Source organism: Lethenteron reissneri, chromosome 5 (genome assembly GCF_015708825.2).
Source record: "Lethenteron reissneri isolate LAM-NWPU_2019-01 chromosome 5, ASM1570882v1, whole genome shotgun sequence".
Classification (NCBI taxonomy): Eukaryota; Metazoa; Chordata; class Hyperoartia; order Petromyzontiformes; family Petromyzontidae; genus Lethenteron; species Lethenteron reissneri.
In genome coordinates, this window is record NC_083783.1 from 10,044,765 (window position 1) to 10,061,465 (window position 16,701).

General features: G+C 50.7%; 1 protein-coding gene across 1 annotated transcript in view; it reads left to right on the plus strand.

Annotated features, from left to right (window-relative positions):
• The window catches only part of ASCC3 (activating signal cointegrator 1 complex subunit 3), a 104,978-nt gene that overhangs the window by 38,419 nt on the left and 49,858 nt on the right, over positions 1–16,701 (plus strand). The window contains 9 exon segments of the mRNA XM_061568172.1: positions 1,476–1,644; positions 2,946–3,082; positions 3,084–3,167; positions 3,305–3,390; positions 4,312–4,450; positions 4,452–4,479; positions 5,125–5,270; positions 6,044–6,164; positions 8,993–9,135. Of these exon segments, the coding sequence (XP_061424156.1) occupies positions 1,476–1,644; positions 2,946–3,082; positions 3,084–3,167; positions 3,305–3,390; positions 4,312–4,450; positions 4,452–4,479; positions 5,125–5,270; positions 6,044–6,164; positions 8,993–9,135 (1,053 nt within the window).

Here is a 16,701-nt window from a genome sequence, read left to right on the forward strand (position 1 = left end):
TTCATGTCCAGCTGAAACTGACATGTGGTACGGTGCTTCGTCGTCTGAGCGTCTAGATCAGAGCGGAAACCGACGACCCACAACTTTAATTCGTGCGGCTCACAGCCACATGAGGCCTTGCACTTCCAAAAAAGCCTATATTTATTCGTCAACACGAGCATCTCGGCCTTGCTTTTCGGGCACTGGTGGGAAATATTTTTAACCGCCAACATTGCGTTCCTAATGTTGGTGCGCCCATCCACCGCTGTTGCTGCAGCGGCCGCTTGCTTCGACGGAAGGAATAATAATAATGCCAACTTGTACCGCTGCACCGCCACTGCTCGGCGTTCGCGCGCCGTTGAAGTGAGAGAGGGGACGCGCGGAACCACAGATGAATGGGAAAGGAAGCCGGCCGGTGAGCCGGTGCCAAGTTCCTCACCCCAACATCTGGGGTCCCCTATATATTAAGGTGTCATCGGCCAATTCGAAGCGACCGAGCGGGGTTTTAATGTGTGGCCCAACAAAGGTATTTAAAAATGTTAATATATTAGTAAGTAAGAAAGTTGAAGTCAGTTTTATATAGCGCCATTCACACAAGGCCTCCGAGCGCTTTCTGTTGAGCGTCTAGGTAAGAGTCTGAATGTATAAATAATCATAGCCTACGTGTCTGCATCGTAGTCTGAGAGTCTTGATCAGGGGTGGGCAACCAAAATAACCATAAGATGCCATTTTTTTCGAATTCGGAGAGAAAACTCAAGATTGCGTGTGAATGCGAGATGCGGTGGGTCCTTGGTGAATAACGGTCACGAAGCAGCTCCTTAAAGAGCCGCACGCGGCACCGGAGCCCCAGGTTGCCTCTTTAGGAAAACGTGAATGTATGAGGCTGAGGATTGTCACCGTGCATGTGAGGTTCTAAGAATGAGCTGGCGGTCATGTTGGGATACACGCGGAGTTAAGCAAGACCTTACTTCGAAATGCACAACTTGTACAAATATATTAAATCTAAACACGTTTTCCAGCAACAGCAGCAGCAGCGTCCACAGCATTCATAACCAGCAGTAGCATGCTGTTTAATTTCTGGTAACATCTGAAATGCATTAATGCAGAGTCAACTCTTGATTATGCGGGGTAATTAATGGGCAGGATTGTAGGCCGCATGGAATAAAAAAACATGGAAAATGAAAAACAGACGTTAAATTAAGATTTAAAAGAACCCCCGTACTATTGTAATGAATACAGTGAATGTGTTGCATTTGTATTGCTTCAAAGCGCGCTAACCTACTACGCCACCGCTCTGCACGCACGCACTCTCACTCTGCAGAACGGGGGGAGGTACAAACAATCTCCGCACAGAAAGGCGCCCGAGTCGGCAATTGAACCCAGGCACTCGTTGCCGTGATGCACAACCGTTACCACCACGCTGCCGCCGTGAAGATGAAGTCACCGTCGAGATCCTTGCGTCCCCCCCCCCCCCCCCCCCCCCACCGGCCTGTCAGGTGCTGTCCCAGGAGGCGCAGTGCGTCACGTTCACCATCCCCATCTTCGAGCCGCTGCCCTCGCAGTACTACGTGCGCGCCGTGTCGGACCGCTGGCTGGGCTCGGAGGCCGTGTGCCCCATCAACTTCCAGCAGCTGATCCTGCCAGAGAGGCACCCGCCACACACTGGTACCGCCGCTGCTACTACTACGACTACTCTAAAGCGATAACAAAACTAAAACTATTATTATTTTACCAGGTAAAGGCCCCACTGAGCTATTTGGCTCTTTTTCAGAAGAGATACGGCCACAAGTGATAGCTCAACGAAGTTGTTTATCATCTGGAAATGTATAGCAGCCAAATACTGTAAATGCATGTTTCTATATGTGGGGGGAAAAAAACCGGAGCACCCGGAGAAAAGTCCACACAACCATAGGGAGAGAGAGCATGCAAGAAGAAGGCTTGAGCACTGCCAATCAATCGTGCGAAATACCGAGCCAGACTGACTCTAAAACTATTTAAACTATGTAGAGCAGCCGAATGCTCTTGACCGCATGTTGATTCTAAATGCAGAGGGAAAAACCGGAGGGCCTGGAGAAAAATTCTCACCACCATGGGGAAAGAGACATGCAAACTCCAAATATACAGCAGCAGGCGTCCAGGTTGGGATGGAGCCCACAACCTCCTGTATACCAGGCGAGGCAGATAACATCTCGCCACCGGGGTACCTACTCATCGATGAATGGATGAACCGAGCTGCTTGGTTTTTCAGGTCACGTCCTCTTTTGAGATTCTATCAAGGCCCCCTCTCGCCGATGGCCCTTTTCCGCCGAACAACCGCGCCGCGCTCGGGCTGTGTGCCGAGCCAGCCCGGCATGGCTCTGGAGGTGCAGAAGCCAGGCCGTGCGTGCAGCCGGTGTCGCTCAAGGATGAACTCGTCGAGACGCGTGTAGACGATGCGGTGTCGCTGCGTTTGAGTTGTGCGCTCGATCGCGTCCCTGGCCCTGCTTGGCCCCGAGCTAGACTCGGCTCGGCAAATATCTAGTGGGAAAGCGCCCATACCTCGATGGCCCCCACGCTGGCTGAGATCTGTGGAGCCATTGGAAAAGGCGTTAGAGTAGAAAACCTAACTTAAAACGAGGGGTTGTCCTAGCAAATGCAATGATCCATATTTTGTTTTTGGTGCGGCCACGTAGTAGTTTTATGCCAAAAGTCTTCTCATGAACCCTCCACCACCTGACCAAGATTTATTACTTGATGAAGCTCAGAGCGGCCGGTGTAAAAAGTCAGGTCTCGGTGTTAATTAAATTCTGTCACGAACAGCCTTTAAGGGACCGGCGAGGATCGTTCTCGATCAGAATTGGATCGGTCTTTTGTCAGGTGGCGTCGCGATAACGACGAGAGCTTTGCCCTGAGACCACCGCCACACCGTGGCCTGACCGTGGCACCCCGTGTGCACTACCTTCCCCGCGTGCCCACTCCCCCTGCAGAGCTGCTGGACCTGCAGCCACTTCCCGTGAGCGCGCTGGGCGACACGCGGCTGGAGGCCCTCTACCGCTTCACGCACTTCAACCCCGTGCAGACGCAGATCTTCCACACGCTGTACCACGGGGATGGCAACGTCCTGCTTGGGCGCACCCACGGGCTCCGGCAAGACCGTGGCGGCAGAGCTCGCCATCTTCCGCATCTTCAACGCTCACCCCGGAGCCAAGGTCCGGTCTCGGTCGCCGGCGTTTCGGTGTTTTGTTGCGATTGGTGTGGTCTATCCGCTGCTGAATGTAGGCCTAATTAACACGTCATCCGGCTTCCGCGCCTTTGAACTGCTCACCCCTGCGCACGTGTCTGGCAGGCGGTGTACATCGCTCCCCTAAAGGCCTTGGTGCGGGAGAGGATGGAGGACTGGAAGGTTCGACTGGAACAGAAGCTGGGAAAGAGGTGGTTCATCATTCATCTCACATCTCACGAAGTACAGGGCCTTTTTCCCCACTTGATGGAACTGTGTTGTACCATGCCCAGTGCTGGCTTACGCAGTGCTTTGGCTTGTGGATAGTCTAGAGATCATGTATATTAAGGAACAAATAAATAGATCGATAGAATGGATGGACGGGTGAGTGGGTAGGTGCCTGGGTTGGTAGGTGAGACAGCGGTTCAGTGGGTTCATAGGTGGATTAATCAGTAGGTCATTGGGTGATGGAAAGGTGGCTGCATCACAGCTCAAGCCTACAGCAACTGGTATCCCAAAGCAGTCTCCCACCTAAGTGATGGTAAGCAGGCTCAACCTTACTTAACTTCCGAGATCCTACACTAATCGGTCACGCACTCCATGGCATGACACAAGTTGTGTTGTCACTGCGTGTGTGCTGAAGCAGTAGTGTAGCGGTTAGCACGCTGCACTACAAACCTTGCGACCCGGGTTTGATTCCCGCTCACGGCCAACACCAGTGACGATTATCTGAACCGGTCCTGGGCCTCCCCTAGGTCGACTCAGCCTCAAATGAGTACCTGGTGTGGTGTGTAAACTTCACCACTAGGGAGACAAATGTGGCTGGGCGTGGTCTTGGCCACCCATCCCCTCGTGTATCCATTCTGGCCTTCATAGATGCTCGCTAACAGCACTTGCCCCAACAGTCTACTCGGGCTTTGATACCTGCTGACAGCCAACACCAGTGACAATTATCTGAACCGATCATGGGCATCGCCTAGGTCGACTCAGCCTCAATTGAGTACTTGGTCCGGTGTGTAAACATCGCCACTGGGGGAGACATAGGCGGCCAGGTTCTGCTCGCTAACAGCCTCAGCAGTTCTGGTTAAGGCTATACGGTGGGGGGGATCTCTCTGTGTGTGCGCCGCTGCCAGGGTGGTGGAGCTCACGGGCGACGTGACCCCAGACGCCCGTGCCATCGCGAGCGCCGACCTGATCGTCACAACCCCCGAGAAGTGGGACGGCGTGAGCCGCAGCTGGCACAGCCGCTCCTACGTCAAGCAGGTGGCGCTAGCTCGTTATCGACGAGATCCACCTGCTGGGTAAGTGGCTCCATTGCCCGGAGTGTGCAGACGCGTGTGCGTGTGTGTGGGATTGAGTGTATAGATGTGTAGTGCAGCGGTTAGCGTACTGCTCGATAAACCTGGCGGCCCGATTCCAGTACCTGGTGCAGTGCGTAAACATCGCTACTAGGGAGAGAGAAGTGGCCAGGCGGGCGTGGTGCTGGCCACCCACCCCCTCGTGTGCCGTGCCGGACTTCATAGCACTTGGCCCAAAAGTTTGTTTGGGAGGATCTTTGTCATTGTATTGGTATTGCAGTGGTTCGCACAGCGCGCTACAATCCATGCCACCTACGTTCCAGAGAGAATGTATGCGAGTGGTGGCATCATGGTTCACACACCGTGGCATTTGCTCAGGGGTCTTCGCTGTGTCGTCTTGGGAAATCTACTTCTAGCTGAGCACCACCAGCAGGGAAGGGTAACGCCAAACACATGTTTGAGCAGCACGACAGACTGACTTACTTTAAATTAATATGCGAGTGAGTTAACGAGCGTTGCAAGCTGTGAGCTGGTGAGTAATTGGGTGCGTGAGTGATCGACCGAGCGAGCGAGCGAACAACTGAATGGGCGAGTGAGCGAGCTGCGAGCCGTCGAGTGAGCAAGTAAACGGTCTCCGTGCCATCGCAGGCGATGATCGAGGTCCGGTGCTGGAGGTGATCGTGTCTCGCACAAACTTCATCTCGTCGCACACGGAGAAGCCGGTGCGCGTGGTCGGGCTGTCCACGGCGCTCGCCAATGCCAGGGACCTCGCCGATTGGCTTGCCATCAAAGAGGTGATTCAAGTCACCTGTTGTATTTGTACATGTGCGTCCTCGTGTGTGTGCATGCTCGTGTGTATGCACACGTGTGTGTGCGTGCTCGTGCTACTCACCATGTGCGTGCGTGCTCGTGTGTGTGTGTGCGTGTGTGTGTGCGTGTGTGTGTGTGCGTGCTCGTGTGTGTGTGTGCTCGTGTGTGTGTGCGTGCTCGTGTGTGTGTGTGCGTGCTCGTGTGTGTGTGTGCTCATGTTTGTGCGTGCTCGTGTGTGTGTGTGTGTGCGTGTGTGTGCGTGCTCGTGTGTGCGTGCTCGTGTGTGTGTGTGTGTTCTCGTGTGTGTGTGTGTGCTCGTGTGTGTGTGTGTGTGCTCGTGTTGCTCACCATGTGTTGTGCGGCTCGGGGTGTGTGGGCTCGGTGTGGTGCGTGGCTCGTGTGTGTGTGCTCGTAGTGTGTGCTCGTGTTGCTCACCGTGTGCGTGCTCATGTGTGTGTGTGCTCGTGTGTGTTGGGTGGCTCGTGTATGTGTGTGTGCTCGTGTGTGTGTGCGGTGTGTGCCGTGCGTCGTGTGTGTGTGCTCCCGGTGTGTGTTGCTCCGTGTGCTCACCGTGTGCGTGCTCGTGTGTGTGGGTGCGTGCTCGTGTGGTGTGTGTGCTCGTGTGTGTGTGTGCTCGTGTGTGTGTGTGCGTGCTCGTGTGTGTGTGTGCTCGTGTGTGTGTGTGCTTGTGTGTGTGTGTGCTCGTGTGTGTGTGTGTGCTCGTGTTACTCACCGTGTGCGTGCGTGGTCCACACAGGTTGGCCTCTTCAACTTCCGTCCGTCTGTGCGTCCCGTGCCCCTTGAGGCTCACATTCACGGCTTCCCAGGGCAGCACTACTGCCCTCGCATGGCAACCATGAACAAGCCGACCTTCCAAGGTGCTGCCCCCGCGCACATCATTTCACTCACTCGACCGCTCGCTCAACCGCATTCTCTCTCAATCTCTCACTCACTCAATCTAATACTCGCCCAATAATTCGCTCAAACCCCCGAACCACTCACTTTTACCCTCACTTTTACCACTGGCTTACTCAATATGTGTGTGGATATCTCTGTGTGTGCATCTATATGTGTGTGTGAATTTGTATGTATATGTAGATATGTGCGTGAGGTTTCATGGGTACGAGTGTGTACGTGAGTGTGCCTGTGTATATATGTGGAGAGCGGTAGTGCAGCAGTTAGCATGCTGCGCTACGAACCCGGTGACCCAAGTTAAAACTCCTGCTCACGGCCAACATCAGTGGGCAATTATGAACCTATCCTGGGCCTCCCCTAGGTCGACTCGGCCTCAAATGAGATATTATTTGTGAGCTTAAATGGACGTGAACGCACTAGCATGCACACACACACACTAATAAGTGATGTACGGCATACATTTATTTTATGTAGAAAAAATAGTGCTTTAAAAAAAAAATTCCTATCTCCGTCTTGCGGCACAACTGTTCATATTTGCACATAGCTATTGGTAATCTTTGTGGTACATTTCAGTGATTAATTTAGGAGTTTTTTTGTAGTTTTTGTGAAAATCTGTCGGGTTAGCCTTGGGTTATTGACAGACACGATATTTCTTGGGCACAGAATCGCTCGCCAAACAGCCGACTTGCACGTCGGCAAGATTACAGCCGTAAAATGTGTGGATTTATAGACACCGCCAACTCAACGATTCATTTCCACAGCCGGTGGAGCTCACGAGCTCGCGGCAGCTTGCTTGCGGTTGGCGGTACGTGCGTTGAAAGTCTCTTTAGAGATTGAATCATCATTGTGAAAATAATGACTGCTCGCAAAAAAAAAAACGAAGCTATTTTTACTTTACCAGGTAAGGCATCTCTCTTTGAGAAGCGGCTTTGCCACAAATGATAGCGCAACAAAGTCACTTATCATGTGGACATTTATGGGAACCAAATATTATAAACGCATGTTTAAGTGGAGGGAAAAACTGGAGGACCCAGAGAATAATCCACACGACCACAGGGAGAAAATGCTAACTTCAAATATACAGCAGGCTTTAGGGTCGGGATCAAACCCACGATCCTCCTGTAAACCAGGCGAGGTGGTTAACATCTCACCCACCATGGTGCCACATCCCTGGGACTTGCAGCTAAGCGCACCAACTCTCGCCCTGTCACCGTCTTAAACTTCCTGAGCCTTCGTGTGCTCATTTCACTCAGCCCCGGATGAAACTTTTTCGCTAAATAAATAACATACGCCCACACCCAAAAAACAACATCCCTTTTGTGTTCAAAACACAATTTGCAGCTACTGTGTATTATCGGGAGGCAGCATTTTTCTTCTCTTGTTGTGTATTGTGTGTGTGGCTTTTCCGCCCACTTAATGTCACGCTGCATTGGGTCAGTAGCATTTACCAGTCACCGGGTCCCCGCACAAATGCGCACGGACGTTATGATTAATGGGGTCATAATGTGGATATGGCTGCCACTGCTGTCTGTTGATGGAGCTGCTGATTGAATGGAACGCGCTCTATTTAGCGCCAATTATTCTTCGCACATGGATTGTAGAGGCTTGTTGAAGATTTGTTGAAATTTGCGTGCGAGCGCTACTCCCGTCTTACCCCCTCGTAGCTTTCTGCTGCGTGGCGGTGTCTGAATGCGTCGTGGTGCTGTGTGTGGATTAATCCGCGTGTGTGTAGTCTGTGAATTCATCAGTTGGTAACATTGGCAGCGTTTGTCGAACCCTCGTCAGATCTCAACCAATGCATTCCGATGGGTTGATAAAATTTGGGACCACAATGTGGGAGCCCAAGTGGATTTTCTTTAAGACAAATTGGCTTTCGCCAGAAAGGACGTGGAATGTCCACCAGTCATGCAGAACTACATGCGTGGAGGACGAAGCTGCTGCCCTTGTGGTTAACACGAGGCTGCTGTCTACGTGGATAACACGATTCTGCTGCCCACGTGGATAACACGAGGCTGATGCCCACGTGGATAACACGATTCTGCTGCCCACGTGGATAACACGAGGCTGATGCCCACGTGGATAACACGATGCTGCTGCCCACGTGGATAACACGAGGCTGCTGCCCACGTGGATAACACGAGGCTGATGCCCACGTGGATAACACGATGCTGATGCCCACGTGGATAACACGAGGCTGATGCCCACGTGGATAACACGATGCTGCTGCCCACGTGGATAACACGAGGCTGATGCCCACGTGGATAACACGATGCTGATGCCCACGTGGATAACACGAGGCTGATGCCCACGTGGATAACACGATGCTGCTGCCCACGTGGATAACACGATGCTGATGCCCACGTGGATAACACGAGGCTCCTGCCCACGTGGTTAACACGATGCTGATGCCCACGTGGATAACACGATGCTGATGCCCACGTGGATAACACGAGGCTGATGCCCACGTGGATAACACGAGGCTGATGCCCACGTGGATAACACGAGGCTCCTGCCCACGTGGATAACACGAGGCTCCTGCCCACGTGGTTAACACGATGCTGATGCCCACGTGGTTAACACGATGCTGATGCCCACGTGGATAACACGATGCTGATGCCCACGTGGATAACACGAGGCTGATGCCCACGTGGATAACACGATGCTGATGCCCACGTGGATAACACGATGCTGATGCCCACGTGGATAACACGAGGCTGATGCCCACGTGGATAACACGAGGCTGATGCTCGCGTCGATCGCTCGTCTCCGCGTCCACCTGCCGTCCCCGCAGCGATCCGCACGCACTCCCCGGCCAAGCCCGTGCTCATCTTCGTGTCGTCTCGGAGGCAGACGCGTCTCACCGCCCTCGACCTCATCGCTTTCCTGGCCGGCGAGGACAATCCCAAGCAGTGGCTTCACACGGACGAGACCGAGGTGAACCCCACGAGTCGCCCCCCGCCCCGTGCATCACGTGGGTTTTCTCCGAGCACTGCGGTTTCCGATCTACCAAACGGAGACGTCCCCCGCCCGCCCCCTCCCCGTAGAGCCTGCTCGTGTAAAGCGGTTCTGGTTCTCGGCCTTGATGTTGACGGTGAGTGGGAATCGAACTCAGCTGGCTCGGGTACAGAGCGCGGTGTGCCAACCATCACCCTCCATGCACACAAAAAGACAAAGGTCCCACGTATAGCCTCAACAGACTGTTGGGGCAGGTGCTATTCGCGAGCACCATTGGAGGTTGGCACAGCATACAAGGGGGTTGGTGGCCAACACCATATCCATCTGCCTTTGTCTCCCCCATTGCTGATGTTTTACACCCCATACAAGGTACCTATTTAAGTCTCAGTCGTCCTTGGGGAAGCCCACAACCGCTGTTACTGGTTGTGAACAGGAATCAAACCCCGGTCGCCAGGTTCGTAGCACAATGCACTAACCACTGTGCCACCGCTGCTATCTGCCCCGCACACAAAGACCAAGACGAACAGCTCCACCAATCACCATACAGCCTAAAGGTGCAGCCCTGAAATTGCTTTACTCACTTCCTCTGCTAGCGGTAGGCCCTCCTGCTGCTGGTCAACTAACCGTGGTGTACCCAGTCACACTGCTGGGTGGACAGGCTACAAGAGGGGGTGGGGGTTCATTCTAGATTTGAAGTTTTCATTACTGCAAGGATCCATACTCTTTGGTTCTTTTGGTAAAGTCACGTACGTGAAAAAATATAAATAAATACATTTAATCTCGACGTTTCGATTGCAACACAAGCAATCATCATCAGGTGTGACAACCACAGCAAGAACATTTTTGCTGAAATTTTTACTGAAGTCAAAATTTTCTTGCTGTGGTTGTCACACCTGATGATGATGATTGCTTGTGTTGCAATCGAAACGTCGTGATTTAATTTATTTATTTATAATTTTTTCATCTACGTGACTTTACCGAAAGAACCAAAGAGTAGGGGGTGGGGGTTTAAGGGACTCTCTCTGGCCTCAACGTTTTTATTCGTACCGCTGCAGCACGTTTGGTTTGGCAGTGCCCAATGGGTGCTCTGGTGTCATGCGTCAAAGAAACCATGTGCTGTGAAACTCCTCATTATCAGCAAGGTGGCCGGGAGATGGCAGTGCAGCAAGTGGGTTTCTGACTACACGGATGTGTTTTTGTTTATGGAATCTCGGTGATTGCTGTGTGGTTTTTATCTAATAATATATTTAAAAAATCCACGTAAAAAATAATAATTTCAAATAGAAATGGCCAGCTATCCCCAATGCATCGCCATCCTGAAAAAGTCTTAACACTCGGTAAGCGTTTCTCGTATCAATAAATATCATCGCAAAGGGTCTCTTTTACATGCTGTCAGCCTAAAATAAACACGTGTTTCATTGGCCCTGAATGTCAGCACGGGGAAGACAAAGGTGGCCGGGCGTGTCGTGCCGTGCCGGCCTTAATAGACGCTCGCTAACAGCACCTGCAAGGACAATGTAGAGGAAGGAAGATAGCTTTTGTGTTGTGTATGCGTCACGCACGTGCACGTGGGTGTGTAGGTGTGGGTGTGTGGGGGGGGGTGTTGTGGTGGGAGCGGTGGTGGTCTCTGTGTGCGTGCGCGTTCCGAGCGAGCGGGAGCCCGCTCAGGTCATCGCGCGCATTGTTCGTGCGACAAACTCTTGCAAGTGTCCGCAGTCCAGCAGCACCTGGTCCAAGCGGTTAGCAAAACCCCTGGAGTGGACCGACATGCTTTCTTACCAACTGGATTCTGGATTCGGCTAAATTCTCAAAACGCAGTCACAATCGACAAGTGTCGGCGTGTCTCCACGGTCAATCAAGAGGTGGTGCGCCCCTCTAGAATGGAAGCTTTTTATCCGGTGATGGAAATTTGACGTTCCCGTGACAGGGACGAGTATGTCCATAATACAACCCCAGGCGGATGATCGTGTCTTTTTTATTGACCCCAGATGGATGATGAGCTGCTGCAATCATTCCAATCCAATTTTATTACTTGTAAAAAATAAAAACAATTATCTTTTTTTCCCAAATAAGAACGATAACGCTCAGTGATAGTCCAGCATTAACTTGTGTTTTTATTTTACGAATGTCTTTAACAATGAAACACTGTGCTTGTTGTACTGGAAATTAAGGCAAAATTGGACACCGATCCCATATCAAGACTGCAAATCGAAAAGTAATATGCGTAAACATGCCACTGAGTAGATTTGTGCTGCTTACTATAATCATCAAACCTCTCGATTCAATTCAGAAAGTGTGCCTGCTCAAAGGAGTGTGGAGCAACACTCATCCCCAATCGAGGCCAACACTCTACATTTCTCATTCCTATGGCAGGACAACAAGAGTTGACTTTGAGCAAAGCGATTCCATTTTTATTGACAGATGCCTGTGATCAGATCGCCCGGAAGGTGCCCGATCTCGTAAGCGCTCGGAAGCTAAGCAGGTTGTGAGCCTGGATGGTGATTGGATGGGCGACCACCGTGCATAACACAGGTGCTATAGGCTGCTGCGGGACTGCGTCGTCAGTAGCGCGCAGTGCAGAACGATTAATTGTTGTACTTAACTAAGCTCCCGTCGTCTGTGCTCACCGCCTTCACGACAGCACAGAGTGGTGAAGTATGAATTCTAGATTTGAAGCTTTCGTGACTGCAAGGATTCATATTCTTAGGTTTTTTCGGTAAAGTCACGTAGGTAAAAAATTAATAAAAGTAAAATAAAAATAAAATACAAATCACGACGTTTCGGAGGCAACACAAGCTTCCGTCTTCAGGTGGAATCGTGACTGAACTGAAAAAACCTAAGAATATGGTGAAGTATGGTCAAGTAACCCCCACGACCCAAGCGGCATGGGGAGGAAGTGGGCCCTCATCCAGCAGTGGTTTTACGAAAGGGCTTCAAGTGCACGTGCTGTTGACAAGATCGTGAACAATTTGTGACAGCTTGTTTGAACGGTGGTTAGAAAGGATGTCCCCCCCCCACGTAGAGCATGCAGCATTAGTGTCCAGCAGATGGCGTAGGTGGTACATATTGTTTTTATCATAAGGTTGGGGCTTACCAACTCGCATATTCATCTCTGTGTGATCCACCAATTCTACCTCCAAAACTGCTAAAAGACACTCGAGTAGATGATACGTGATGTAACGTTGAATCATATTTCCCTGGCCTGTTCCATGTCAGCTTGTACTGCCGACGAAAACACCAACCTTGCCTTAACGAATCACATTGGAGCCTCCACATAAACTTGTATCTGCCCTTGACTGGCTTGAGCTATGCCTAACACTCAGTCGGGAAAGTTATTTGTTCAAATCCTGGTCTCGGGTTGAACCCAGCTCATCCTCAGCGTCGTCATCCCTCAAACATGAATGAACTGGGTACTAACTGTGGGAAGCCAACCACCTAATGGGGGCTCTGCTGCACTGGCCCATGGCTGTCAATGGGAATGACTTTAATGTTGGGGATGCACAAACATTGGGTGCCGCTTTAACCTTACAACACCGTAGGGGTAGATGTTGTTAGCGAGCACCTATTTAGGCCGGCTTTGTGCACAACGAGTTTGCGTGGCCAGCCTCGCCTCTGATGTAGTGCCGGTAGTTCATGCAATGCACAGACTTCTTATTTACATCTGAGCTGACCTAGTTGAGGGACAAGGACAGGTTTAGATACCACTGCTGCTGCTGCTATCAAGCTTGGCCCGGGAAACAAACCTGTGTTTTTGGAGATTGCAGTGCAGTTTGCCACTGCACCCACCATTCACCCACACACAGAGATCACAGGCACCCCGTATAGCCGCACAGATTGTTGTGGCAAGTGCTGTTAGCGAGCGCCTATGAAGGCCCGAGCAGGTTGTGTGGACAGCATCACGCTCGGCTGCCCTTTGTCTTACACACGGGACACAATGCGTTGATGTAAGGCCGAGTCAACCCGGGGGAAGACGTATGACCGGTTTAGATACGCGGCACTGATGTTGGCCGCGAGCGGGAATCCAACTCGGGTTTGCCGGTTCGGTCGTGCAGTGCCACTCACCGCTACACTACCGCTCGCCAGGCGCGCTGACACAACAAAAACAACAACCGCCATTCGCCACTAAGTGGCGGTGACGTCACCACCGCGCTTGTACCAGGCTATGTGCACTTTAATGACTTTTAAAGTGTCGAATGCCCGCTGGCAGGAGGTCACGGGACAGACCCAGGTGCCATGGGTTGACTGACTGAGATGACTGGCCGATGCACCACCTGTGCCCCCTACTATGCCAACTTGCTGTTGGTATAGTAGGGGGCACACCCTCACCACGCGCGCGCGTACCCCGTACACAAACTCGCAAACTGCCCTTGTTTTTCCGCAGAACTCGACGTAAAAAAAAATAGACGCATTTTTTTGTTTCCCTTCCCCCCCCCGCACCACTCTGAAACCCTCACAAAAAAAACACAGCTGCAATCGTCACGCAAAACTTGCATTTGCCGAGCGAAACGCACGTAACATATATGGAGTCCCTTGAGAAGTATATTCCAGGCCGAGGTGATCCTTTTCGACCTCTGGCCCCTGAACTGTCCGCGACCTCTGCTGTGTGTGCGAGTGTGCGTGTCTGTTTGTGTAGCTGATTAGCGAGACCCGGGAACGGGAGCGCCCCCCTCCCAACCACCTCCGCCACCCACCCCTTCCCCTCACACATTCGCTCGTTTCCCAGTTATCCTGGGAAAAGCTTGTTTACATATCTTTTTCCACCGCCAAGCTCCAAGCCAAGACCGCCCTCACCCGCCCCCCCCCACCTCTCTCACTTGAAAACAAACCAGCCAAGGCAGTCTGTTTGTCATGCCCGCTTTCCTCGCAGACTTAACGTTTTAATTTGGGTGGGTGGGTGGGCGGCAACGTAATTAACATCACAAGCCGGGCCAGCGCTCCCAAAGTATTGCGATTTTTTTTGTCCTTTCCTTTTCTTTTGCTTGCAATTATTTTCCGTTTGTAGCTTTTATATCGGCGGTTATGTCATGAAAAGTCGACGTTTCTACCCAGAATTCTCACAGCGAGCAGGGGAGGAAGTAGACTTTGCGTAACCACTTTCTAAGGTCACGTCCTCCTGTTGATGAATGCGCATTTTCCGTGATATGTCATTCGTAACAGTAATATGCTGAAGTTTCTTCTGTAGCCGACGATGGGAAAATGGCAAATTAAAAGTGACAACTCGGATATGATGAGCGGGGTGTTTTTTTTAGAACGGTCATTGGTGACGACAGCTTTATGATTTAGCTGTTAAGTTTAATTCGTTCCGGGCGGGGTGAATGCAGTTGTGCATTTGAGCCGGTTTGGGGAGTTTATCTTCAGTACTCTATCAATTCCCTCCGTTTTTTCACCCCCCTTGAACGCTTGCTTTATTCGGTGCAAGTTTTTTGTCAGCACTTCCCCACTACGGTCTAAAAGAGTGTTCTGCACGAGTCTTTTATGTCCGTCTGTACGCCCGTAACACGGAGGGGTGGAAGTGGGGGGGGACTGGAACCCTCCTAAGAATGATCCAGTGTGGACCAGCCCCCTCCCCCCCGGTAGAAAGTTATGCTGTTATTTACCACAATTAAATTCAACAAAATTATGCACATTGTTTGGTCATGCTGCTGCGTTGGCAGTGGTGCACAAGCACAATTAACAACAACAATGAAAACTAAAACTAAACGCGTTTGTCGGTAACAAGAAGAAGTACGCAACGGGCTACGGTTTTTGGGGTAAAGGTCATTCTTCATTCACCTGCTTTGGAAAATGGCTGTGAAATTGATAAATTTACCAAAAAGTTTGTTAACAACCAAAACGGAGTGTGAAGGGATTGTTATTTCTGAACATGCATTTTTTTACCCCAAGGGCTACTTGTCGGCTTTAAATACTTTGCAAATTAAATACCCCCAAATACAATCAACCGCGTGTTGCAAAGTGTTACATGATCCATGCGCGTGCGTGATTTTTCTTCCCTGGATTGCGCTCGTGTTGCTTCTGGCAAGGCTCTGCTTGCGGAAGCGATGTTCAGTCTGAAAACGGCAACATTGGTTGTCCCCTTTTAACGGAAGGCATAAACCCATCAGGTGGAACAGATCTTATCTCATAGATACACACCTAAGGTCGTGTCGCCCGGTACTGTTGGACACAAACGCTTCCTTAATGAGATAACAAAAAGTTTAAATCGCAAGCACATTCCCATGATGTCACTTGCAGGGTAGAGGTTTGCTACCTGAGATGCAAAACACTGGGACGTACCGTGGGAATAGGAATATGTGTCAGTACTGGAAGAAGGGACAAACTCTTATGGAACTGACAAAAACCTGAATTATTTTAAGGAATGTTCCGGAAGGACTTACGGATTTCCCAGAACATCTGCCTCCTCGAAAAACACAAAGGACGATCCCGGGAAAACCAGGACAGGTGGCAATCCGACTGCAGCGACGCATTCACAACGTGGAGAAATAACAGTGCTAATGATGGTTGAAATTCATGAAGGCGCTCTTAAGCAATGGATCGCGTAACGCCGTGCATGTAGAGGAGAAGTTACCGCAGGGGAAAAGATAAAGAGACAGATCGAGAACCAGAGAGACGTAGAGAGAGGCGTGTTTAACAGCTGGTGAGATCTTCAGCCGGGAATAAATTCTCCAGCGACCTCCAAAGACGGTTACCGCATAGCACGGCGCTTTCAGATGTGCTTCTGCGGCCGTCTGGAACGCTCTTCCGATATTAGGAAGCCACTCGGAGCTGTGCACTTTTAAATCATCATCTTGATTGACAAACTCATTATTTTAGAATCTCCAGCGACCTCCAAAGACGGTTACCACATAGCACGGCGCTTTCAGATGCGCTTCTGCGGCCGTCTGGAACGCTCTTCCGATATTAGGAAGCCACTCGGAGCTGTGCACTTTAAAATCATCATCTTGATTGACAAACTCATTATTTTAGAATTTGCCTTTTGTGTTTAGTTTTGTTGTCCTCCACCCGCACCTCCTATTAGCGCGGTCGGCTACGTACGTTGCGAAGGAAGATCAACACGCGTACGTACACACGAGAGGAGCAGTCCTGCTGCCACTGGAGCTCTGTTCCAAATCAGACGAGGCATCATCATACCGTCACACCTTTAACATAACATTTTAACATCTTTACGTTTCCATAAATGTTTTACCGGCTACACAATACAGTTGTTTTTTTTAAGCAGATCGTTTTGCTGACCAGTGGGCACTTGTCACGTGTTGTCATTTTTGTGCTGGATCGGTTCGCCAGTTGATTTTTTGAGATTTTCTTTTTATTGTAAATTACCCTGGGATACTGTGCATGGTGAGCAATATACAAAAGAAAAACTGTGTTGTGTTGTACGATTGCAACATTAAACTCTTGTTGAACAAGCCTGGTGGTTACACAACCTAGATTCGAATCTATAAGATAAGAGCTCTTTGTATTTTTTTGTCGTTTGTATCTTTATTTACAACTGCGTAGGTTTTCGCGATTGTCCCGAGGAAGCTCTCTCCGCGAGCTTTCCTCCCACGA